Source organism: Trachurus japonicus, chromosome 15 (genome assembly GCF_045865225.1).
Source record: "Trachurus japonicus isolate A0001 chromosome 15, Traja_1.0".
Lineage (NCBI taxonomy): Eukaryota > Metazoa > Chordata > Actinopteri > Carangiformes > Carangidae > Trachurus > Trachurus japonicus.
Window position 1 is genome coordinate 27,407,704 of NC_140921.1, and position 26,507 is coordinate 27,434,210.

The 26,507-nt window shown below is 43.0% G+C and overlaps 1 protein-coding gene across 1 annotated transcript; it reads left to right on the plus strand.

Annotated features, from left to right (window-relative positions):
• The first annotated feature begins 4,250 nt into the window (after positions 1 to 4,250).
• On the plus strand, positions 4,251 to 21,083 carry LOC146973856 (uncharacterized). The gene is made up of 20 exons (XM_085799338.1): positions 4,251 to 4,382; positions 4,490 to 4,549; positions 4,900 to 5,008; positions 5,803 to 5,974; positions 8,182 to 8,394; positions 8,560 to 8,704; positions 8,810 to 9,016; positions 10,148 to 10,252; positions 12,282 to 12,434; positions 12,596 to 12,844; positions 12,941 to 13,153; positions 15,260 to 15,472; positions 15,642 to 15,803; positions 16,642 to 16,770; positions 16,902 to 16,987; positions 18,987 to 19,110; positions 19,217 to 19,306; positions 19,476 to 19,594; positions 20,676 to 20,784; positions 20,892 to 21,083. The coding sequence occupies exons 1-20, from the start codon at positions 4,251 to 4,253 to the stop codon at positions 21,081 to 21,083; spliced, it is 2,982 nt and encodes a 993-aa protein (XP_085655464.1).
• Positions 21,084 to 26,507: the final 5,424 nt, after the last annotated feature.

A 26,507-nucleotide genomic window follows, 5' to 3' on the forward strand; every position in this document is an offset into this window, starting at 1 on the left:
AACAAATACATCTTGATATACATGTTACAGGAGCAACTCATTAATTGTGTATTGAAAAAAAAGCTGTGGTTGTGGCTGAGTTTATGATACCTCCACCAACATCCTGACTAACTATGATGAAAAGTGAAAAATTAGACCAAGGTAATAACACAGACAACAGGTTGGTCGGACCGGCCCCGTATGTGTGAAATTTATTTCTGGGCTCTTTTTCCCTTTTCCGCCTTCATGGATTTGGTACTAATGAATATTCATAAAGGGTGTTCCTCTGACCTTATATGGGCACCGTATGGGCGAGGTAAAGCGCTTTCTCACGTGTGCCAACTTTAGAATTGATTGTGATTTATAAATGGAAACAGGCGTAGGACGTGCGTGCGCACTCCGTTATAAATCTGAAAGTTTTTCTGCGCACGCATTTCCTGTGTTTCCTCCGTATGCCACCTGTAGTGATCTTAAATGAGGCCTCAGGTAGAGGCTAGACAGGCAGACTAGTGAGAAGCAGCTCGCTGCAGAACCACAAAGGTGGAGCTGCACCAGAGTCAGCCCCGCCCCTAGTCGGTGCCCATTGATAGACTTCCACAGCCAGCCTGCCCCAAGTGGAGGCAAGTGGTAGTAGTCGCTTGATTGAAGAGTTGTGAGCAAGGATAGAGATACTTTTTTGATCCCAAACTGAGAAATTACAGTGCAACAGCAGCATTGCACACAATGAGAACATACAGAATAAAGAATAGCCTATAAAGAATAAACTATACATAGAAATAGCAATATAAAATGTAATATAAAAGTATGTATGGTCGGTAATAGTGCAAAGTAGAAATGTGCAATGTGTAAGTAATAACCAGAGTTGTTATTGTGCAGTGTGATGGCATGTGGCAGGAAAGATCCAAGATCATAACCTGCAACCTCCGAGGACATCGTTGTAGATATCCATCGGGGAGGGGACAGGGGCATTATTTATTTTTTGCTGTTGATGCTGATACGAATATTAAGTTATTCGTTTTGGATAAATATTCTAATGGGTCGTTCAGACCAAAAGCGTCAAAAGAGGCTCTTGACGCTCTTGACGCTTTTCCGCGACGCTGGTGGTCTGAACACCCTGGCGTTTTTGACGCGCGTCAAAGAAGTTGACGTCGGTTGTGGTTGGTTGAGTGGGGGACATCTACACTCTGATTGGTTGCCGCTGCTCCGCATCATCGCTCATTAGCATAAAGTTCAGGAGATTTCAACTTTCTCCTGACGCTCTCGCCGCCAAAACGCGACGCCAACGCCTTTGACGCTCTTCAACGCTCCTCGACGCTGGTTCTCATTGAAAATGAATGACTTCCGGCCACCGCGACGCTCTCGACGCTTTCGGTCTGAACGCACAGTAAGGCTTATTTGTCTACGAAATCTCTTCGTCCATCTATCCTAGTGTGTTTATAGATTGTAAATGGAAAATGCAAAAAAAAAAAAGAAAACCACACTTGGATTCAAACCCTGGTTGCTTGCTCCACTGACTAGCAGACATACCTATTACACTACAGTATCTGTCTGTTATAGTTAATTATTTGGTCACCAGTCATTTCAAGTCAAGTCTGATTGGAACAAACTCCCATGCCAGCTTAGGTCTATTACTTCTCTTTATGGCTTCAAAGCATCACTTCTAATTAATTTGCAAACTCCCTGTTCTTGTTTCTGATGATTTTTTTCTTTTTTTCCCCCTCTCGCTCGTACAAACTGTAATTTTTGTGATACTCTCATTTTGTTCATTTATTTATTTACTTAGTTATTTTTTACTTTATTAAAGCAGAATGTTTGTGTTAATATATAAGTCTTAAATAGTTATATCTTCCGACGGCAATCACTTATATAGAGTGTTTGGTCTGAAACACGGGTCTGTCAGTCACTCTGCTCTGCTGTAAGCCGAGGAGAAAACTTTCCTTGTATCCTACAACCTTTATCCAATGAGGAGAGAGAACGGTCCTCTCTGTGTGTGCAGCCAAGGGATGCACGTGAATGTGGTGACGTAGGGACGAGGGCGGGGACTGCTAACTTCATGCGATGACAGGAAGTTAGCCAAAACGACCGGATCGCTTACTTCTGCTTTAACACAAATATTCCGCTTACTTCTGCTTTAAACCTTGTTGGTGCAATCCAGCCTAGAGGCCTATGTCGGACTGGTGGGATGTCGGAATGGCGGTCGCCTCCCACCTGGAATGTGGAATGATGGGATCTCTGGTTGACTTTTCCATTATAATGTCAGTGAAATAGTATTCTTCTGAGTAGTATTCAGTAATAGTATTCAGCTGAATGTGAATACGCTTACTGACAAAAAATACATGTGCTGAACAAAAAACCACAGGTCTTTCTGTCCCAAATGGTTTTTCACAACAGGGTAACTAACCACCACCACTCTGCCTCCTGGCCTGTGTGGGGCACATGGAGGATGAGCTGCTGGAGAGTGGGGGCTGCAGGTGGATGAGCTGGATCATCTCTGTTTAGATTATGGTCTGTCTGTCCCCTCACAGACATCGTGGAGCTTTTACATGAATGGTCATGAATGAGGTTGCATAGTAAAGAGAACCAGCATTACCGTGGTAACCAAACGTTTAGCTATGAAATGGTCCCAGATGTTGTGGTTTAAATGAAGCATTCTGTGACTTTGTGTGAACATATTTTTGCTTTGCTGTGGATTATTGTGAGTTTATTGTGCTGCTGTCACCAGAGGAGGTGGAGAAGAAGCTGACGGCCTGAACAGTAAACTGCAAGGCTGACAGAGGTGAGTTTTTTTTTTTTTTTTTTGTGTATCATCCACATTAGCTAAAAACTGTGTTTTTTTGGGGGGAAACGCCACCTCAACTCGTTCATAGACAGGGAAGTCCAAGTAATTTGACATAAAATTCTCAAATTTGTATCAAATTTGATACATGAAAATACATGAGTTTTTCAGACTTCTACATCCTCACTGTGATTTTTTTTTTCCCTGAAAAACCTAATGTATACCTACAATCAGATACATGCAATGATCAGACAAACCACCAGGGTGCAGTTATTTATGCACCAGCAGGCCTTCACTGGGACGTCCAATAGGCTACGGCTGCTGTCAATCAATGACCCAAATGTGTTTTCTCATGTATATTATTGCCAATTTTGAAAAAGATAACGTAAGAAAAACTTAATTTTTTTTTACTGAAACTTCAATAGGAATAGTTAACTTACTGCATTGATGCAAAGTAAAACTACTTAATATTTCATAACTTATTTTATAGAACCGTGTTGAAAATGTGTGTATCAAATTAGATACGGTATGTAAGGTAATTTTCTATGCAAAAAAAAAAAAAAAATTTTTGGACTTATATTTTTTTTTACATTTTTTGTCAGAAGGTCCAAAGGGTCCAATTTAAAAAATTTTAGAATTTTCTGACAATTATTTCATGGTTCAGACTTTACAGGGATAAAATAGTAACGCAATAGTTACTTTTCCTGGTAATTACTTTCATCACGTTGTAACTCAGTTACTTTTTGGGGAAAGTAAAGTAGTAACTATAACTAATACTACTGGTTAAAACTGCTAGAATAATAGCTGTCTGTGGTTCGATATGGGCTGAGGCAATAATTTTGAAAAATAATAGCAACATATTGAATTGATTGAACTGAACTAGTTCCGTTTTGGAACCGTGAACTTAGTTTAAAATTTTGAATTATGAACTATGAACTAAAATAGTTCATTTTTAAATTTGTGAACTGAACTTTGAACTAGTTCATGTAGAAAGTGAACTTTCCCAACACTGGCCTTGAGTGTATTGACTCCAATGGGAAAACTGAACGTGAACACAGATTATGGTCGATCCTTTCGCCCCACCGTTACTGAAATACATTTTGGACTAATTTCTCACAAGCCACATCTCTTCTGAACGCTTTGACACGAAAACACAACAATTTTCAGACGGACACATCAGGAGAAAATGAACTTTGTTCAAGACCTGTCTCTGTCTCAACCATTGACATAAACACAAGTAGCTGTTACTGTCACTGTGATTTGATCTAAACCAAAGGCACTGGGGGTGTTTTCAATGTACATGATGAAATAAAGGCTGTGAGAGTAATGTGAAGACAAAGATGTCCCACAAAAACATCCATCCACAGTTGAACTACACAGAAGTGGAAGACTTTTAACTAATTTTGAACCCACAAAGCAGTTTCTCCTGTCTGTGAGAAACAGTTGTCTACAAAGATTACACTCAAGCTTGTGTGAAAATGAACCTTTAGCCCACATGAAGTGTAACACACATGTCTCTGTCAGTAGAATACACCAGCTGACGGTGGAGAAGAGCACTTTGATGGAGCAGCAGCAGGAGGAGGCACAACAAAACATGGAGAACCAGCTGCAGTCTGCGCAAGACCAGGTACAATTGTTCACATCCATATCCTATAGCACTCCCACTCATCTCAGCAGTTTTTTGATCCAATGTTGAAACTTTGACAGCCTTATAAGTGTTTCTGTGAGACAAAGAATAACCTGGAGGAGCATGTTGGAGAGATGCAGGGCCAGGAGGAGGACAGAGCTCTTGAGGTAAGAGTTGGGTTTTGTTTTTGGACATTTTTGACTCACAGTACAGATCAGGAATTGATCTGGCGATCATTACTTCAGGCAAACCCAACATTGGGGCGTGCTCTTAACCACTCGACCACTGAGCACCCTGAGAACCTGAGTCAGATGTGTGCGTAACACAGGAGTCCATGAGTTGAATGTTGGGAGTGCACTGTGCCAGTTATTTAAATGTTATTCAAAACAATACAGCAGGAAGTGAGGCCCATTTTATCACCATACATACTGATACTGTACATGAGAGATGAAATATTAATTTATGTCGTTTTGTTTTTTGTTTGTTTTTTACTGATTTTACTTGCTTCCTTTTACAGGACCTGGAGAAGCATTCCTGGTCGATGATGTCCCAGCTGTCGGAGAAAGAGCAAAAAGCAAAGAACCTGAAGGTCAAGAACAAGCAGGAGATAATTGCTGACCTGGAGGGTGAGGAACTACCAGCCAGCTGCTCTTCTGGCCTTAGAATAGAGAAAAAAAGAAAAACACAATGTAGACTAGTTCAAGATGTTGTTATTGTGTCCTTGGGAAAGACACACCTTATCCACCTCGCCCCATGTGAACACTGTAGATGTAGCACATGCAGTATGACTGTCTGTGACCTTAAAGGGATAGTTCACTCAAAATTGAAATTGAATCCGTGGCTTCTCTGAGTTACAGGGGGTCTCGGCGTAGCAGTGCATGTCCATATGACGGTTGCTAATGGCGTCAGTGCGATTACTGACTGTTACGAAGAAAAGTGGTATCCATTTGCAACTGTTATATGGACATGCACTGCTACGCCGAGACCCCCTGTAACTCAGAGAAGCCACGGAGGACTCTGAAACTTCTCCCAGCCCTTAGTCCACATGAGGGTGAGTAGATAATGAGTGCAATTTGAATTTTGGGTGAACTATTCTTTTAACTGGGTAAAACCAATACCTATGGTTATTGGCAAACCAATCAATCAACAGAGAAATTAACAATCATTAACTGGGTAAATTTACTGTTTAGAGTTGTGGTGTCTTAATGCACTGCAAAGCAGTTTATGAAATGACTTTGAGCTGTAGCTATGTGTGGTTTGTCTCTTTCTGTGACCTTAAATAACCCCTCTAAACGCCTCATGGCTTTGCTAGTTCACTTCTTGAGATGAACTCTGACCAAAAGTATATTTTCGTTGGCCTTGTTCTATTTACCATTTTGTTTATTACTCCCGTCTATGTCTGACTTGTGTCTCACTTCAGAGCGTTTGAAGAAGGAGGAGAAAACCCACCAGGAGCTGGAGAAAGCCAAACGCAAACTGCGTGCTGAGACGACTGACATGCGGGACCAGATCGCTGAGCTGCAGGTCCAGATAGAGGAGCTGAAGATCCAACTGACCATGAAGGAGGAGGAACTGCAGGATGCTCTGGTCAGGTCAGTCAGAGACATAAGGACAAACTAAATGTCAAAATGGAAAGTGTGGAACTGTGTAGTCTCCAAATCAGCCAACTCAACTGTGGTACTTTTCATAACCTTAAGACTTTGATATTGAACATTTAATTAGATTCTTAAAGGGATAGTTAACCCAAAATTCAAATTTCACTCATGATCTACTCACCCTCATGTCGACTAAGGGTTGGGAGAAGTTTCAGAGTCCTCCGTGCCTTCTCTGAGCTACAGCGGGGCTCGGCGCAGCACTGCACTGCCATATGACGGTTGCGAATGGGCCTCACTTTTCTTCGTCCAAAAAGACACACCAAAAAACATCCAAATACCTCCATAGTGCTCGTCTGTAATGTCCCTCTTGTATTGAAGCCCCTACATGAGAAATTGTTCAGAAAAAAATTTAATAAGTCTATATTTTAAGCTTGTTTGTAGCGGAAGCTCCCAGTGTTGCTCTGCCGGAATCTCGCGCGATTTACGGAGCCGTGAACTGGGTGTCAATGCCAATCGCGCGAGATTTGCATTGACACAGGCAAAGCAGTGAACTGAGACACTGGGAAATTTGAATTTTGGGTGAACTATCCCTTTAAAAGACATCATAGTGATGAAATAAAAAACAAAAAGTGGAGCTATAAAAAGAAATAAATTACTGGAATTAAATCAAGATCTGCCACTTGTTATTGGGGAGGTTTTTTTTTTTGTTTGTTTTTTCTACCATTTTGTTTATTGTTGTTTTTGATATATAAATGTGACCCCAACATCATAAACTGAGCTAAAAAAAAAATGAATAAAATTCTTCTTTTTGACCAGCAATGAAACAAACACTGTAATATTCTTTAATTTGCTGTTCAGTACCTGTTTATTGACTGGAAGCCCAACAATAGATGTTTTAAGCATTTTAAGTTTAGAGGCATTAATAGTGAGTACAAAAATACATTTCTGATGATAATAAGCCAATTTCAGATAACATTTGGATGTACAAATGCATAAGATTTGAACCTTTTGCTAAAGGATACTCTACACGGAAGTATACTTGTAATGCCACTATTTGCCAGATGTTGTGAAAGCAACAATGGAGGAAAATATGTAAGAAGTAGAGGAAGGAGAGCAAGAACCGACCATGTTCCTGTTTACATACTGTATGTATATACTGTATGTGTGTGTATGTGTTCAAGTGCATGAACAAAAAGACACTGGTCGCTGGTCCAAAAACATCCTTAAAGACTCCATGCTGTGCACTTTTCTCTGGGTTTATTTACCTGCTGATATCCCTAACAAGATGTATCATTGGTTTTGAGTACCTGTGATCTGCTTAATATCGTTTATGCTGCCCCTTTCTGTTGCCTCTTTCTGGAGCTCTAGCAATCACAGGTCATTTGGCCAATCAGAAGAGAGAATGAGAACCTCTCCTCTGATTGGCTGACTGTTTTTGAGTGGCGTGTGGTCGGGCCAATCACAGGCAAGTAACTGAAACCTAAGCTGCATTCATAAAAATTGAAAAAAAAAAAACCAGATTGCGGTGGGCGGACTTACCTTGTGTGTGACATCAGAAAAAGGAGGAAGTGCTATCCGCTCGTCTTAAAGAGAATGTTCCTGCAAATGGGCGGTGTGCGTTTCTTCGTTTATGACCAGTTTGATGCATGGGGCAGTATATATGTGGCCCAGAGACCTCCCCAAGCAAAAATAACCAAAATCACATTTTTCATGCCATTGGGCCTTTAAAGTATATATTTTTTGGACTTTTTCACCTCTTAATGGAAAGCACAGTCGAGAGAGAGACAGGAAATGGGGAGGCAGAGAGAGGGGGGGAATGACATGCAGGAAAGGGCCACTCGATGCAGGATTCGAACCGGGGGATCCTATGAGGGATTGACCACTATAGTATATTATCACATACTATATATATATTTTTTGGTGACCATGGTGTTTAGTGCTGGGAGATGTGCTGCGCTGTTTATGGGCTATGATTTGGGGTGGGTTTTTTTTGTTTGTTTTGTTTTTTCTCTCTCTTCTTTTTCTTTTTTCTGTGTATTTTTGTTTACTATGACATCATTATGTGATGTTTGTGTTGAAGTCTGATGTCTTTTGTATGATGTCCGATGTCTTTTGTATGATGTTGGCATAAAATATTGAATAAAAACTTAAATGACAAAAAACTAACAAACAACACTGTGTTTGCTCTGTGTCTTTGTCACCAGGTGTAACGAGGAAAGCATCCAGAAGAAGAGCGCCATGAAGCAGCTCCGGGAGCTGCAGGAGGCCCTCGGTAAACTTGACGAGCAGTTTAAGGCAGAAAACGAATGTCGAATTAGAGCTGAAAAACAGAAGAGGGACCTGAGTGAGGAGCTGGAGGATCTGAAGATGAAGCTGGAAGACATGCAGGACAACATCACTGCCCAGCAGAAGCTCAGGTTGTTTAGAGCTAAAGCGTTTGTCTCTGACTAATAATATACCCTGACTGCCTGCTCAGAGGACAGTCCGTTTGAATTTCATCCAAACAATACCAGTGATGTTTTCATACTGTACCTTCAAAGTGTCCTGTCCATTTAATCCTCTCTCTTGGGTCTAAACTTCAGGACAAAGCGAGAACAAGAGGTTGCAGAGCTGAGGAAGACCATAGATGAGGAGAGCAAAAGCCACAAGGCCCAGATCCAGGAAATCAGCCAGAGGCATGCAACGGCACTGGAGGATGTGTCTGAGCAGCTGGACCGGGCCAAAATGGTGAGTGGGTTGTGCTTGGTTGTTCCAGGTGAGTATACCAACAATTTATCAGGCAATTAACAAACACAAGTATTTATTTATCCCAGTCTACTTTGTTCTGTGCAGTTGAAGGCCGAACTGGAGAAGAACAATCAGCGGCTGGAGATAGACAACAGAGAAATGGCCGGTGAACTGAAGAGCCTGAAGCAGGCAAAGACAGAGTCGGAGCACAAGAGGAAGAAGCTGGAGAAGCGGCTGGAGGAGTTTATGGCCATGGCCACGGAGGTAGAGAAGGCCAACGAAGAACTGGTTGAACGTTCACACACACTCCAGGTAAATACCTCCACAAGTTATACTAAATATACTATAAAAAGAATATGTGAGGAATGAATGACCCAGATGTTGTATTTTAACCTCCTGAGACCCAAGCTTTTTTCTGGTGTGCATTTTTTATTTCTCCTTGCTATCTGGGATAAGTAGGACCTAATAAGTACAATACCTAAAGTTTGTCTTTGTACAGGAAGTAGTTTTTGCAAAAAATGATGTCCTCATATGAGGACACTGGGATTATCACAACATTAAAAAACTGTATTTGCTGTTTGGGACCAGAAGAGCCCAATTTGTGTAAATTCAAAATTTCAGCTTTCTACAATAAGTAGTTCTCTCAAAAATCAGTGTCCTCATGTGAGGACATTGGGTCGAAAAACAATGAATCTTACTGTATAGAATACAGTGAAATATGGACGTTCAAAGGGGTTTTATTCTGAAATGCCACATCAGATTGGCCTGATTTTTTCTGAGTGTCATCCTGAGGTCAAGTACTATCAGTATGAAGTGGAACGGTCAAGTAATAACGAGTTGTTTTTAAGAAATATGAATCCTCCTGAGACCCTGTGTCCTCATACGAGGACATTATTTTTGCCTCTTAGCACCATGATACTCCATTTTTAAAAACTTTGACCTATTAGCCACATTTAGGGACACTGCCTGCGCCATCTTGTGGTGATATCACAAATTATACCAATTTCTTTGAAAACAACATGGTCCTTTAATAGCATAACATAGTCCCAATGTCCTCAAACGAGGACGTGACATTTATTGATGTCCTAGTCTGCTACTATTACTAAAATGTGTCAAATTTTAATGCCATATGAAGACAGAGACATTGTTGTACATAAATACACTGGTTTCATTCATAAAATTTGGATTTAATTCTTACCTTGGTCTTTTATCTTCTGGGAACTGCCATAGAAGGCTCTGGCTGAAATTCCCGCCTTTTCCCCCCCAAAGAAATTGGTGTAATTTGTGATATCACCACAAGTTGGCGCAGGCAGTGTCCCTAAATGTGGCTAATAGGAGGTTAAATGAATCTGACTTCCAAGAACAACAACTGTGGTTTGTTTGTTTGCTTTGCTGTGGATATATTTTTGTTCTGTCATTATAACCCTATTTATCTTTTGCTAGACGGAGCTGGACAATGTTTCAGATCTGCTGGAGGAGACAGAGACAAAACGTGTCCAACTGGCCCTGGAAGTTGACGACCTGAACAGCAAACTGCAAGACTCCGAGGTGAGACAGACGTCAAGACATCACCAGCCTTCCTGTCAAAACAAGTGTAAAACTAAAGGAAACACGGCCTAGAATGACTGTTTTTACTGATCTCCAGTCTATGGAGGTCAATGGAGGTACACCACTGTAAAGTTACAGAGACGTCAAGTAACCGTTACTGTGATTTTATCTCAAGTCAAAACCAAGACAGGAGGGCTGTTTCTAACGTACACAATGAAATCAAAGTCATAAGAATAATGTGAGGACAGAGTAATTCTTTCATTGGTGCAGTAGCAGTGTTCAGTTACCACGAGCGTAGTTGTGACCTGTTGTGATCATAGATGGCATGGCAAAGTCCCTTTGAAATATAGGAGTCCTATGACCAGCCAAACTCCTAAAAAAAGCATGATTTAGAATATGGTACTTTTGGCATATGGCACCAGGGCCGTTGCTAGGAATTCTGGGCCACCTGAAAGTATACTAAAGTGGGCCCCTGCCCCCGGACTTTTTCACTTTTTTTCATAGACTACGTATGTATTATCATTTATTATTTAGCCTACTTTGTTTTGATGCTAATGCAGCATTACTATGAGTATTAGTCAGGGTCAAAGCAGAATAAATCAGTCATACAAAGATTAGACTACTGGGTTTTTTTGTGGGCCCTACTGGGCGCTGGGCCCCTAGAATTATCATCACCTTTCTCCCCTTTACAACGGCCCTGTATGGCACTACAGGACCAGTTAAAGGGATAGTTCACCCAAAATTTCACCCATTATCTACTCACCCTCATGTCGACTAATGCCCTGTACACACTGTGCGATTTTGGCCGTCGCAGACGAAAGACGGCCGATCGTAGGAGAATCGTGGCGAAATCTTTGGTCGTGGCCGTCTTACGTCGCACAGTGAGACAGGTTCTACGACGGCCGTTGTCAGCGTCTTGCGACCAAAGACGACCTGCGATTCAATTCTGACAGTGTCAGAAAACTGCTACGACCTACGTCTACTAATCAGCTGATGGACGTCTATCAGTGGCGCAGGTGACAGGGACGAGCACTGATTTTCGAGTAAATAGTCATTAAATTAAAAAACGAATAGTTTATCTTGTCATGACTGGAGAGGTATTCCTTTTTACTGTCGCAGAAAGAGGAGGAACATGGACAGACTCATACAGCCATCAGAAAAGTTGTGTGTGAAACTCTGTCCAAAAAAAAAAAAAAAAACCCATGTGCGGACTATGATGAGAAGCGGTCGCCTACCGGAGAATATTGACGTGTTTACGCCGGGAGAGGTGACTTCGTCCTCGTTTAGATGTGCTCTCATTACGTGACGGTACTGCTGTGATGTTCTCTGCCAATACAGGCCGTGATTTCATTTTTAAATAACGGACAACTGGCGGTAGCCTACTGCTCCACTGGTGCCGGTGACTTGTGTCTGTGTGTGAAGAGGGAGAGAGGGAGGAAGAGGGAAGAAGGGGGGAGCGGGCGACCTGCGATTCAGTAGAACGATCATCGTACAGTCTGCACACGTCAAACTTGACGTCGTAGCAAAGATTGTAAATTCCACGTCGCATAGTGTGTCATGCAACAGTCTTATAAGACTGCTAAAATCGCACAGTGTGTAGAGGGCATAAGAGCTGTGAGAATTTTCAGAGTCCTCCGTCCCTTCTCTGAGTTATGGGGGGGGGGGGGGGGTCCGCGCAGCAGTATTTGTCCATATAATGGTTGTCAATGGATACCAACTTTTTTCGTCCAAAAAGACATACTAAAAAACATCCAAATACCTCCATTCTGCTCGTCTGTAATGTCCCTCTTGTATTGAAGCCCCGACATGAGAAATTGTTCCGCCGGTCGTGATTTGCACTGACACAGGAAGAGCAGTGAACTGAGGGGGTGGGTGAACTATCCCTTTAAATATAAAACACAATTTTATACAATATATATAAGTAGGCGGTCCCCGCTCCATCTCTCCATCAGTTTGGGGGTCCTTGGCCTGGAAAACGTTGAAGACCCCTGACATAGACGATCATTTCTGTCTGTGTTCTGTTGTGTAGGAGTTGCAGCAACAGGAGACGCGTGAGAAGCGGAGCTTGAGTGGCCGAATCCGCCAGCTGGAGGTGGAGAAGAACACCTTGATGGAGCAGCAGAAGGAGGAAGAGGAGGCTCGACGCAACCTGCAAGACCTGTTGCACTTAGCGCAAGCCCAGGTACAATTACACACATGAACATTAGTTAGACTAGTCTCATCAACATGCATCCATTGGGCAATACAGTAAATACAACTAAAGGGCACCTCCAGATGTATCTACATCTCTGACACTCAGTGGACATACAACATTGATTTATTTTGTTATTGTCCATCCTGTAGCTGTATGAGACAAAGACAAAGCTGGAGAAGGACGCGGGGGTGAAGGAGAGCCTGGAGGAGGTGAAGAAGAAACTCCAGAAAGACTTTGAGCTGACTAGCCAGCGTCTGGAGGAAAAGACCATGGCCATGGACAAGATGGAGAAGAACAAGAACCGACTGCAGCAGGAGCTGGACGTCCTGGTGGTGGACCTGGACCACCAGAGACAGACTGTGTCCCACCTGGAGAAGAAGCAGAAGAAGTTTGACCAGGTAAAGTGGATGACCAAAAACGCCTCAGAAATCACACACTGAGGTCATGGAGGGTTGTCGTGTCTAAAAGGTCTTTTGTTGGTCTGTCTGCACTAGATGCTGGCTGAGAAGAAGACCGTCTCAGCTCGTTACGCTGAGGAGCGTGACCGTGCCGAGGCGGAGGCCAGAGAGAAGGACACCAAGGCTCTATCTATGGCCAGAGCTCTGGAGGAGGCCTTGAAGACTAAAGAGGAGCTGATGAGGTTTAATAAGCAGCTCCATGCTGAAATGAAGGACCTGATGAGCTCCAAGGATGATGTAGGGAAGAATGTGAGTGACCTTTGACCTACTCATACACCTTTTTTGTAATGGCATTTCCATCTGGATTCATCATCCTGCTGTTATTTCACTATAACCATGTTTCCATCCACTTGTCGATTGAATTATCTGAAGATCGCTAAAAATATTAATGCGAACAATGCCAGCTCAAGTGCGTTTCCATGTCAGACCTTTAAATCGAATAAAAAGCCATACCATGTGTAATGACATCATGTGCTATTTTGCAAACATACTGATGTATCGAATTGTTTTGCAAGTCTGCTCGCTTTTCCGCTGTTTGGTTACGCTGCTCTCAGCGTATGTGCATTTGAAGCCGGCCAAATATCAATAAATGGAGCGATGGAAAACGTTACATAACATAAACAATGTTATGGCGCGTGTGTTTGTGTAGTCTTAACCGTCATGAACAAAAGATTAGGGGTTACAGAGCGTGTTTGTGTCGCGGGGTGCAGAGACGAGAGCTGGGACACCGGGGCGGCGACCGATCAACTTCACTGATGTTGCAAGGTTGGTTTTCAGCCGTGAGACGCCAGGTGAAGACAGAGAGACTCCGTTGTCACTCGTAACGAGTCAAGTCATGTAGTTAACTATCACAATTACTCCAGAGCTTTTTAATTAAAGGGATAGTTCACCCAAAATTGAAATTTCACTCATTATCTACTCACCCTCATGTCGACTAAGGGCTGGGAGAAGTTTCAGAGTTATCCGTGGCTTCTCTGAGTTACAGGGGGTCTCGGCGTAGCAGTGCATGTCCATATAACGGTTGCAAATGGATACCAACTGTCTTCATAACAAAAAGACACACCAAAAACCATCCAAATACCTCCATGCTGCTCGTATGTAATGTCCGTCTTGTATTGAAGCCCCGAAATGCGAAATTGTCCCGAAAAAAAATTAAATAAGTCTATATTTCAAGCTTGTTTTGTAGCGGAAGCTTCTCGAAGCTCCTCTTCCCGGTTCATCAAATTTGGACGAACTGGGAAGAGGACAGACCCTGGTTCATCCAAATTTGACAAACCAGGAAGAGGAAAGAAGAAAAATAGACTTATTTAATTTTTTTTGGGACAATTTCGCATTTCGGGGCTTCAATAAAAAAAAAAAAAAAAAAAAAAATTAAATAAGCCTATTTGGAGGTATTTGGATGTTTTTTGGTGTGTCTTTTTGTTACGAAGACAGTTGGTATCCATTTGCAACCGTTATATGGACATGCACTGCTACACCGAGACCCCCTGTAACTCAGAGAAGCCACGGATAACTCTGAAACTTCTCCCAGCCCTTAGTCGACATGAGGGTGAGTAGATAATGAGTGAAATTTCAATTTTGGGTGAACTATCCCTTTAAGGTAAAAATGTAGCATAGCCACGGGAGAAATCCTGCTTAGTTCCTCTTTAAGGTGTTTCCATTCATTTTTGTACTAAATCACAAAATAGAAGGACATCCATCCGAGTCGTTGCCTGGAAACCACTGAGCCATGCGCACGCCAGCATAGTTAATTTGGTAAATAGGGAAGTTATAGGCTGGTTCTTATAATGCAACATGCTTGTCATCTAAACACCGCTTTGATGCAGATCTGGAATACGTAGCAAAATTGACATAAAACATGATCGCAACTCATATTTACCTTGCAAAGAACTCTTTCCATCAGCATTTGTCGCATAAACTTTGTATCGATCAATAGAAAATCTGATGAGATTGACCATATTAACTTTTTATCGATATTGCTGATATTTTATCAAATTTTTCTGTCTCCATAAGGCATTTTTAATTCGATATTGCTTAATGTGAATTAAATCGCGATGGGGGAGCGTGCCTATGTTCCCTCAGCCCTATGTTCCCACTGGACTCTCTCTACCTATCTGGACTCTAATCTATCTGGCCTGTCTAGCCTCTACCGGGTCTTTTTACTAAACTTAACCAACTCCTTTCTTCATTGCCTAAACCCAACCAATGGTGGGACCAAAGGGCTGTGGGAACATAGGGCCTAATTTTCAGTGACAACAAAAGTTAGAAATGTGGGAACATAGGGCTGTGGGAACATAGGAATGACCCCGATGGAAGCATGGTTACTGTCTTGTGTCTCCTGACTCTGTGCCTCAGGTCCGTGAACTGGAGAAGTCCAAGCGTATGCTGGAGCAACAGCTGGGAGAGATGAGGACTCAGCTGGAGGAGCAGGAGGACGAGCTGCAGGCCACAGAAGACGCCAAACTGCGTCTGGAGGTCAACTTGCAGGCCATGAAGGCCCAGTTTGAGCGAGATCTGCAGGCCAGAGATGAAGAGGGAAAGGAGAAGAAGAGGGCCCTGGTCAAACAGGTACACTCACACACACACACACACACACACACACTGATCACCAGGTTTTGTATTCACACGGAACACTTTGAGAAATAAAGAAATTATACACAGTTTAGCATTTGTCCATTTTAGATTTGCTTTCAGTGCAGAAACCCTGGATTTAACGTGACCTGTTTTGTTCCCTCAGGTGCGTGAGATGGAGGTGGAGTTGGAGGATGAGAGGAAACAGGCCGCTCTGTCTGTCGCTGCCAAGAAGAAGCTGGAGATGGACCTCAACGAGCTGGAGGGGCAGATCGAAGCTGCCAACAAAATCAGGGGCGAGTCAGTGAAACAACTCCGAAAACTTCAGGTACACATCCTAAAAACACACTTGTTTCCTGCATAACACCTCAGGTCTGAGGCTTGAAAAACCTTAATGATAGTAGATTATCAAGGAGCTGTTTGAAATTGGAGTTGAGCCGGTGATCTGCTTTGTGGCTCAGTATGCCCCATATGGGACGTGCTGACCACAGCACTCCAACTCATCTTAAAGGGATAGTAGCATTTTTTTTAAAGTGGGGTTGTATGGTCTACAAATAGCCCCTAAGTACTTTAATTGCAGTAGAAGACTCTCTGCACTCCTCCCGTTAGCAACGCCAGCCCATAGTCCTGCCCAGAGATTTACAACATACAGTGTTGTGAACAGACCCAAAGAAACGGCCTATTTTCACGGCATAAAAGAGGTTTTACCTGAAAAAAAATACACAGTTCCATTGTTCGCTATAATATAATTTTTTCCAGCCCCTCAAAGTGCAGGAAAAACACAGTTTTTATTTGGAACTAACCAACTGCTGATCGGGCTGAGGGATACGTGAGTTGGTTAGGTAAATAAAAACTGTGTTTTTCCTGCACTTTGAAGGGCTGGAAAAAATTATATTATAGCGAACATGGAACTGTGTATTTTTTTCAGGTGAAACCTCTTTTAGGCCGCGAAAATAGGCCGTTTCTTTGGGTCTGTTCACAACAATGTATGTTGTAAATCTCTGGGCAGGGCTATGGGCTGGCTTTGCTAACGGGAGGAGTGCAGATAGTCTGCTACTGCAATTAAAGTACTTAGGGGCTATTTGTAGATCATACAACCCCACTTGCTACTATCCCTTTAATACCACTGCAATGACTTGGTCTACACTGTGTCTGTTCTCCTGCAGGCTCAGGTGAAGGACTATCAGAGGGAGCTGGAGGAAGCCAAAGCCTCCAGGGATGGGCTCTTCGCCCAGTCCAAGGAGAATGAGAAGAAACTCAAGGGCCTAGAAGCTGAAATCTTACAGCGACAAGAGGTGGAGATCCTGATTCTTAACGTTGTTTACTTCTCTCAGATTTGTGAACTTGATCTGCTGATGTGATGTGAGCTGCACAGGAAATATGAAAAATGGTGGATTGCATCCCATGTGTGTTTGTGTGTGTATAGGACTATGCCACGTTGGAGAAAGCCCGTCGACAGGCTGAGCAGGAGAGGGACGAGCTGGCTGATGAGCTCTCCAGCATCTCTGCAGAGTCAGTGTCACCTTGTTTATTCTGATTTTTAGAACAGTCTTCACCTTCGTTATTTCTTGAAAGTGTTTTCAGAACCTCAGTGTGAAAGATCCAAGATTTTCTAAATGGTGTAAGTTAGGATTGTCTTCCCTATGTGACCTCTATGTAGATGGCATATTTGCTAGTTTTACTCAACTTTCCTCCTTATTTAACCTCCAGAGTTCGGATATGTATGGTTACTTCCAAATCCGTAACTTTGCTAAGAATAACACCTCAGCTTTCCCACATATTCCAGCAGCCTCTGGCATTGATTTTTTTAATATGACTTATCGGCTACTAAAAGGACAGTTATCATATATTTACAATATATTATTAACAGCGATTCCCTCTGCCCTCTGTAAGATTAAAACAAGATGGGAATCGGAATGGGGTACTTCATTTTCAGACGAATGGTGGAATAACGCTCTTAATACTATAAACTCATCTTCATCCTGCGCATCACTTACCCTTATTCAATTCAAGGTGCTCCACAGGACTCATTATACTAAAGAAAGATTATCAAAAATGTACCCAAATGTATCAGATTCTTGTGACAGATGTTCTCAGGCACCTGTTCACTCAACCCATATGTTTTGGTCTTGTCCTATGTTAAAAGAATATTGGAGATTTTTTTTTTTACATTTTTAACAGAAGTACTGGAGTTGAACATTGAGCCATCACCAGAGATAGCTATTTTTGGCACTCCAGGAATTAAAATTAAATTGAACTCAATACAGAAAAATGTAATCTCCTTCTCATCTTTGATAGCTCGCCGTCAAATTCTTTTACAGTGGAAAGACCCTTTACCCCCTTCAAAAGATTCCTGGCTTAAAGGTTGAATATGTAGAATATTTATTAAAAGCTATATTTTTTCAAAAATAATACATCCATGGGGCCTTTAGAGGGGTACAGAATGAAAGTATTGCTTTTCCATAAAAAAAATTTTTTTAGTCTGAATTATTATTTTTAATATTTTTGACGGGCTCGACAATGACTTTCTGTCAACGTTCTGTTTACATTCGTACCTGCCTGTAGCCGACACGTGGCTCAGATATCCGCTGTTTTCCTGCCTCCTCCCGGTCATATGTGTCTGTTTTCAACAAAGCCTTTTTAATAATCAATCGGTGGATCAATGGATTATCATATACATGTTAGGATGGGTGTATTTGTGTAGTCTTATCTGTCATAAACACGTTTATCTCCGCGGACTTTCGGTGCCACGGAGCTCCTTTTTTTTTTTTTTTCCAACTTGACGAGAGCAGTGACAGCGGAGGCTCTGAGCAGCAGCGGTGTGAAGGCAGAGAGCCTCCACTCTCCCTGTAACAAGCTACAAGTCATTTATTATGCTGTTAATGACGGTAAAAATGAAACATAAGGTAAATATCCTGCTTAGTCCTCCTCCTCTGTGTCCTCTGATCAGAGCGGAGTCCCTAGCAACGGCCCGTTTTACCTAGCAACGGTCTGGCAATCGACTGCTGGAATTCTTTTTCTGTTGTTTTTCTTGTAATTCTACATAGTCAACCTTTAAAGACCTGATGACATTTTTGAAGCTAGAGAAGGTCAAATTTACACTTAGAGGATCCACCGATAAATTCTATGAACACTGGCAACCTCTTATATCGCATTTTGAGAATATGAATTGTACACTAGATTAAAATACGTATTTTTCTAACTGCTTTATTGTGCTCATGTTGATAATGTGATTTTGGATAAATGATTTATAATTCTTTTCTTTTTTTTATACATATATATACATTATTATTATTATGATTGCTATTATTATTATTATTTATTTATTTATTTTTCTGTTTTGTAAATTTGTTTGGTAGTTTTGTTTGTGGGGGAGACATCGGGTGGGATAGGAGGGGGAAAAACCCACTTATGTATTGTTGATTTGTAAGGTGAATTCTCTGAACCAAAGTGGAATAAATAATTTTAAAAATTTTAAAAAAGATAGTTGCAATAAAAATCTGTGTGTCAGGTCGTTCCAGCTGGAGGAGAAGAGGAGGATGGAAGTTCACATCACCCAGTTGGAGGCAAAGCTTGAGGAGCAGCAGGGCAACATGGAGGCGCTCAACAACCGCCTCAAAAAGACCACCACGCAGGTAGACTGTCTGCACTCAAGATAGAAATAATACAGCACTGTGGAAAATAATTTCCTCCTGGGACAATAAAGTCTGTCACTGTCATCTCTCTCTCTCTCTCTCTCAGGTCGAGAGCCTGAACGCTGAGTTGTCTGGAGAGCGCAGCGCTGCACAGAAGATTGAAAACGCTCGACAACAGCTGGAGCGAGAGAACAAGGTGTGTAACATTTTAGCAGGGCCAATGAGTCAGTGCGTGTAACAGGAAGTCAAGTTTGTCAAAGGCTTGCTGGGGGGTTTCAATGGCTGAATGTGCTGTGTCAGAAGTGAGATAGAGGACTGTATCGTCGGCATAGAGCTGGATGACAGTTGCAATATCATAAATGCAGGATTTGAAAGCTAAGATAGCAGAGCTGGAAGGAACCGTGGAGGCAAAGATGAAGGCAGCCATCGCTGCTCAGGATGCCAAGATCCTGCAGCTGGAGGAGCAGCTGGAGCAGGAAGTCAGGTAAGTTTCCACTAACTGGATAGATTCTCTGTACTAATAGTTAAAGGAGAATTCCGGTCATTTTTGACCCCTAAATCGTTGTCCTGATGGTCACCCAGTGTTGGGGGGAGCAAAAAACGCGACTAAAACTGATGCAGGCAAACCGGAGTTACACCATGGCTAGACAGCGCTAGCGATAGCGGGTCCATGCCTATGTTCCCACAGCCGCCCTATGTTCCCACAATTCTAAGATTTTTCTCAAAATTAGGCCCTATGTTCCCACTGGACTCTCTCTACCTATCTGGACTCCATCTATCTGGCCTGTCTAGCCTCTACCTGGTCTTTTTACTAAACTTAACCAACTCCTTTCTTCATTGCCTAAACCCAACCAATGGTGGGACCAAAGAGCTGTGGGAACATAGGGCCTAATTTTCAGTGACAACAAAAGTTAGAAATGTGGGAACATAAGGCTGTGGGAACATAGGAATGACCCCGCGATAGCCACAACGCTAAAGTATGGGGGCAATTTCTTTACAAAATTAAACGGTGGAGCAGTGCAGTGGTAATGTCCAAAATATCTCTGACCGTTTATTTTTGTAAAGAAATCATCACAACAAGGAAAAAGTGTTTGTTTCTGTGGCGGGGAGAGCAGGCGCTCTGTGATCGGATAGTAATGTCTTTCCAGGATTTTTCAGAGTTCGGCTTTCTGAGGTGAGGGACTACATGCAAAAACACAAAGTTTATACTGTTTATACTGTACACTATATGAGTTCAGTGGTGTGTCATAAGGATTCGAGTCATGTACCATAGATATTTGATTGTTTTTTGAGTGTTTGTTGTGGTTGAAAAAATTGCCCCCATACTTTAGCATTGTTGCTATCGCTAGCACCGTCTAGCCATGGTGTAACTCTGGTTTGCCTGCATCAATTTTAGTGGCGTTTTTTGCTCCCCCCAACACTGGGTGACCATCAGGACAACGATTTAGGGGTCAAAAATGACCGGAATTCTCCTTTAAGGATCAATATGTGACTCTGACTCCTCATTTGAGACATCATTGTTTGTAAATGATGAATTTTGTTTTATGTCTTATTTAAATCTCAAGGGAACGAGCAGCAGCCAACAAAACATTTCTTCGCACAGAGAAGAAACTGAAGGAGGTGACGATGCGGGTGGAGGATGAGCGTTGTCATGCCGACCAGTACAGGGAGCAGGTACTGGGTCATGACCAGCAAAGTGTCATGCATAGAAAGATTTGCCTTATTGGTGCTTCCACTGGAAAGTTCTTCTGCCAACTCCCATGTGTCCATCTCCTGCTCAGATGGAGAAGATCAACACCCGTATGGGGCAGCTGCAGCGTCAGTTGAAGGAGGCGGAGGAGGAAGCCGCCAGGGCCAACGCCTCCCGCAGGAAGCTTCAGAGGGAGCTGGACAACGCCACTGAGGGACTGAGGCCAGCGAAGGTCCCACCTGGGACGCCAGCAAAGGTCCCACCCGGGATGCCAGCTCACTGAAGAACTGCATGCGGGGAAGACTCTGTCCTCAGATTCCCTGCTGAAATTACAGAAAAAGGGGCAGTTGGCAACCCTGCAGACGAAGAGAAGTTTTGCACTATATATCCAAATGTTAAATGTTCAGTTATCTGTTAATATTCGCTATAAAGTAATTTTTCTAAGTATTCTAAATCTTTATTTTCTCCTTCTTTAAAACAATTTCAGACGTTGGCTGGCACACCCTGCATGTTTCAATTAGTGTGTTGCTTTGTTTGTTGTTTATTAAATTGAGAGATTTAAACAAAGATTGTAGTTCCAGGAGAAAAGGAGCGATATAAGGTGATTTTGCAAATTTTGTTTGTGAATTTGCATTTGATGATGAAGTTCGTCAGGTGTTCGAGAACGCAATCTTTTGGATTAACATAGTAGAAAATAATATGGTAAACAGATTGAAAAAGTGAGACTCAAGATCCCGTCATAGATGTCAAAATAGAAAGAATAAAAAATCTATGCAAAATTGTTTCTGTATTAGGAGTCATCAACATGTGTAAATTTGGCAATAATACAGTTCACAAGGGAGCCTATAGGCTATCGTATGTAGGATTTTACAATACTACAATAGTAGTACAATATTACTACAATACTTATGGGGTAAAAGCCAGGCCCTCCTTCAGTTTATGTCCTTTAATTTCAGACTTCCAATAAAACTTGCCTCTAGACACAGCTCTGTTCTTTCTTTGAAAACACTGGCGTATGTGCAGGAAGAGTTTTTGTAAATTCACATTCAAATTCACACAGTTTTTCACAAGTTGAACTTTGGGAATAGCACAAGTTACTGTGTACAGACATGAGACTGCATATTTATAGTTTCATCAAAGAGACATGGTTGATATCTCTTTCATCATTTGTGAAATAATACGGATTGTTGCTAGTAAGAATAGTGCTGTTAAACCTTGTTGGTGCAATCCAGCCTAGAGGCCTATGTCGGACTATGTCTTTTTTCTTTTCTGGGTTGACTGTTTCTTCCACCATGACTGTCTGCTTCTATCATGACATGTGTTGTTGTAATTTTATTATGAATACTGCACTTTAAGATGTCATTATACCCATCCTATATGACGACCTTATGTCTGATTACATTGTTTAGGTTGAGAACTTTGTTCTATTTATATTATTGTTGTTAATATTGTAATTCTTGTAATTCTATTACATGACGGCCCCTTTTTTTTGGCCTGAGTCCTGGTAAAATATTTTTATAGTGTTTTGATTGTGTGACACAATGTATATTGATCTAGGTCATGGTATTGAGGCTGCTGTGCTGTTCTTTGCTATTTCTGTTAATTCTGTCACCTGTGAGTTGACAGCTGCATGCTATCCTCTCTTGATCAAGTCATGTGACTGGTAGTATTTAAGATGGCTTCTGTTATCTATCCTACTGTCTGACGAAGAGCACACCTTCACTGCTCGAAACATACGTCACTACAATAAATTGATACGCTGAGTCCTGCAGAGTTGCGAGTACCCTTGTTTTTTCTATTTTGCCTATTTTTTGTACTCTGCACCTGCCCTCGCTGGTGTGATGTGTGTGTCTATTCTGGTTTGTTCTCGGACTGGTGGGATGTCACATGACCGTTTAGGCTGCAAGACATCCGCCGAACCGCCGCTGGTCGCAAGCAAGGGGGCAGTTGTTGGTCTGAGAAGTGAAGCTCACTTCCGCGTTCAAAAAACTGCAATCCCCTCGGCTGTTGCTGGGGGCTGGCTCCCTAGCAACTCCAATTGAGCCCCATGTTAAAATAGCTGACTTTACAGCTTAAAAAAACATATTTACAGCCTGGTACATTTTATTTTTTTGGTCTCAACCGATAGTTTCTACCCCCGTACACACTCTGAGGGGGGTGAATTGTTTTTTAAACTCTACCGTTTTACTGTTATTAGGTTTAAAATTCTGGCCAATCAGGGCGCGGAAACGTTGAGTGACAGGTCTGGAGACCACTGCTTCGAGGCCAGTGGGCGGGTAACCGCCGCACCGCTCCAAATATGGCAAGTAAAATCCAAGATGGCGCAGTTCAAACCCCCGTAGTAGCGGCACAAAACAGACTCCCCCAAACCAATGGGTGACATCACGGGTGCTACGTCCATTCTTTTTACAGTCTATGGTGGCAAGCCAAAGCTGTCGAGGACGCCCATGCAGCCACATCTGCAGGACAGCGCGAGAAACTCGGCCCCTGAGTTGCAGCGCATTACACAGCCTGCTCATTGCCCATTAGCAGTAAAAAACTTTAAACGCATGTGCATTTCTTCACAAATCCTGCCTCAAGTTCCTTTAATTTCCATTTAGCACTTCCACTTAGCTTCTCCATGTTTGCATTTTTTGAGTTGCGTGGAGGCGCTTGACGTGATGCAACCCACAGGGAGCCCATCTCTCCAACTACCCATTAATCCGACTTTTCTAGACCCATTGGGCCGACTGCCCACTGCTCCGACTAAAATAATCCCTATATTGCGACCAGGGCTAAATCCGACCATCCAGAATTCCGATTTTGGACGGGACCGGCTCTGGGTCAGTTTGGAGAGGCTCGAGACGAAGGAAACTCACGGCTTATGTGTTTGCCTCCTTTCTTTTTTTTTTTGCCACCGGCTTTCCTGTTTGTGTCATTTTGTGGAGCAGTAAACAACCCAGACCCCTGCCCGTTAACTACATCCTACTGGAAAAACTACTGACAAGTCAAACTGTAGTTTGTTAGAGGACTAATTCATCTGACATAACCTCTCTCTCTCTCTTTTCTGGGATAAAGGGGCAGATTCTACATAAGCAAAAATTTAGTAGCAGTTTTACACTGCTTACTTACAGTTTTGATAAATGAGGCCCCAGGCCCTAAGCCCAGAGCCCAGACACTCACAGCTGCAACTTCTCAGCTCATCCGCCGCGCTGTCCATGGTGCTGAAGGTGACAGGTTAACTTGACAAACAAACTGCAACATAGTTCTGTTTGTTTATCATGTGTGTCAGTTTTGTGTGTGACTTAGTTTAGTTGATGACTCCCTCATCAAACCGGTGATAGGCGGAAAGAAAAAAAGACACTTCTTCCTCTGCTCCTCCTCCCTCCCTCACTCACTCACTCACCTACACACACACACACACACAGAGGACATACGGTAGGCTACAGCGATGAAATCACAGAACTTAAACATCATAACAAGAACATGCGGGGTCGCTACAATATTTTCAGTTGTTCAGTAGGCTATTATTAATAATGAGCGATGAGTGCCATTGCTACATGGCATGATGCGCACCAGTGCTTACAGAGCCTGGTTCAGGGCTGCTTCTGGGCTGGATTAGTCGGGCTAATACACTGTCGTAATTACTGGGAGTCGGAGCACTGGGCATACTAAAAGTCCCCCTCCCGTGACCCTTTTTGGTCATTTTAAAACCAGCTCATTAGCAATGCACCTCTGGAGGGTGGGCGGAGACTGCGCTGCTCTGCACCCCACCCCCCGCTTGCTGACAGCTGGACATTGTACAATTACAGATTCAGAGCGTTTAGCGTAAAACTCCACACTGGGATTCGACCCCAGACTGGAACATAGTCCTTGCTCATGGTGCAAGCTGCTCTACCAGGTGAGCTATACCTGTTATACCTTGACAGCTACACCGAGCTGCCAAGCCTTTCACCTCTGAGCCAGATGCAGAGCGGGGCGGGAGCTTGTAGCACTAGTGCCCTCCCCTGGAGCTGTGACACGTCAGCTCCAGTCTCCCTGAAACTGCCAGTTTGCGTCTGCCATTGGTTCACAGCAATTTGAAGGCAGAAAAACTACTTTTCTGCTGATATGTGCTCTAACACAAGAAAAATGCCACAGGAACATGTGAAAAGCACGAAAAACACGATTTTCATGGGAGGGGGTCTTTAAATCGAGGAAATGGGAGGTCGGATTAATGGACGCAAAAATATAGAAATGTGTGGTCGGAGAAATGGGAAGTCGGACTTTGGGGTTGTCGGAGAAATGGGAAGTCGGACTAATGGGAGCAAAAATATAGAAATGTATGGTCGGAGAAATGGGTAGTCAGAGAAATACGAGGTCGGACTGACATCACGCACCCACTTGGTGCACGTTGATTGGTGTCACCTTTGACCCGCCTCATACGGGCTGACCAATGAGGAGAGGGTCTCAGCTCATGGTCACAGTCACAGGCAGGGGCAGGGTTAGGGAGTGAGAGATTACCAGATATGTTTCCTGTGCCCTCACTGTCCTGGGCCCTTTAGAGGTTGTGGACCATTGGACAGTAAGTCCAGTTGCCTATATGGTTAATCCAGCCTTGGATATAAATAAAAAATTAATCCGATAGGATACCATTTTCACAAAATTGTGGGAGGAAGAAGTTATTATCTCCATTTTGTGACCAAAACACAGAGAAGTGATTCCCAGCAGTTGCGGGGTGTTCACAGCTCGGGGACGATCACCGCCTGACGGTGGAGGAAGAATTGTCACAAGACGGCCAAGGCAGCTGAGGCAGACGCGGTGTCTCTGTGTCGCTGTCCTCCATGGTCCTGGTGCACCACCAGTCAGCAAGACTGTAGTCTGGCCTGACGGAAGTGCGTTGCTGCGATTACCCTCTGATTGGTCGGAACGAGCCACCCGGCGGAAGTCCCACCTCCATGTTGCAGCTTTCACAGTCCGCCCGGTAAAGGGAAACATTAACAAACAACAACAGGAGCCGAACCATGGATCTATTATACATCCGTTGCCGTCCGTCGTTACACCGCAGACCGAAATCCAGTTTCCAACCGGCAATATTTTGCAAGCGCACCGTTGCTATGTCACCGACCGCAACGATTGTGACTGGCCAGAGTGTTTTTTTCTCTGATCGCAGAATCATAGGTGGAGCAGCCAGACTCTCCTTCTTCTCTAGAGGAAGGTCTGGCGAGCGAGACTAGCAAGACTGAGACACCCCGTCCGCCTCGGCCAACGGACCTCACACTCCGCAGCGGGCAGTGATTTGCATATTCTCCCCGGGACTTTGGGCCTCGCTGGAAACATAGACAACAGCGGGCCGCAGGAACCATTTAGTTCCAGGTACAAAAAGGTTCAAGAACTAAAGGTTCCTGGGACCTTTGGTGGCTTTTATGTGTTTTATGTGACTTTAATGTGTCTAAAAGGCAAATCAGGTTTGTCTATCCATTAAAAGGAACAAATGACTTGTGTCCAAGCTGACTGCAGAGTCTCCATGATTCAGGCTTTCAGACATTCAATGACCGGGGTGAGTGTATCTGGAATAAGATCACAATGTTTTAGTGTTTGACAGATGTGACATCAACACTCAGTCAAATACCTTGAAAAGCAAAGGAGAGGCCCCATCCAAACCAGCAGACGAATACGTTACCACAGAACAAGCAAGTGTTCCAAACTACAAGAAATATCTGAGGATCAGTGGGAACATGGCTGCTCT

Excerpts from the sequence above, each read along its gene's own strand:
- LOC146973856 (XM_085799338.1), top strand. The coding sequence starts at position 4,251 with ATGAAGTGTAACACACATGTCTCTGTCAGTAGAATACACCAGCTGACG. Across the intron at positions 12,435-12,595 it reads TGCACTTAGCGCAAGCCCAG|CTGTATGAGACAAAGACAAA; the intron begins GTACAATTACAC and ends TCCATCCTGTAG. Across the intron at positions 19,595-20,675 it reads CAGCTGGAGCAGGAAGTCAG|GGAACGAGCAGCAGCCAACA; the intron begins GTAAGTTTCCAC and ends TTAAATCTCAAG.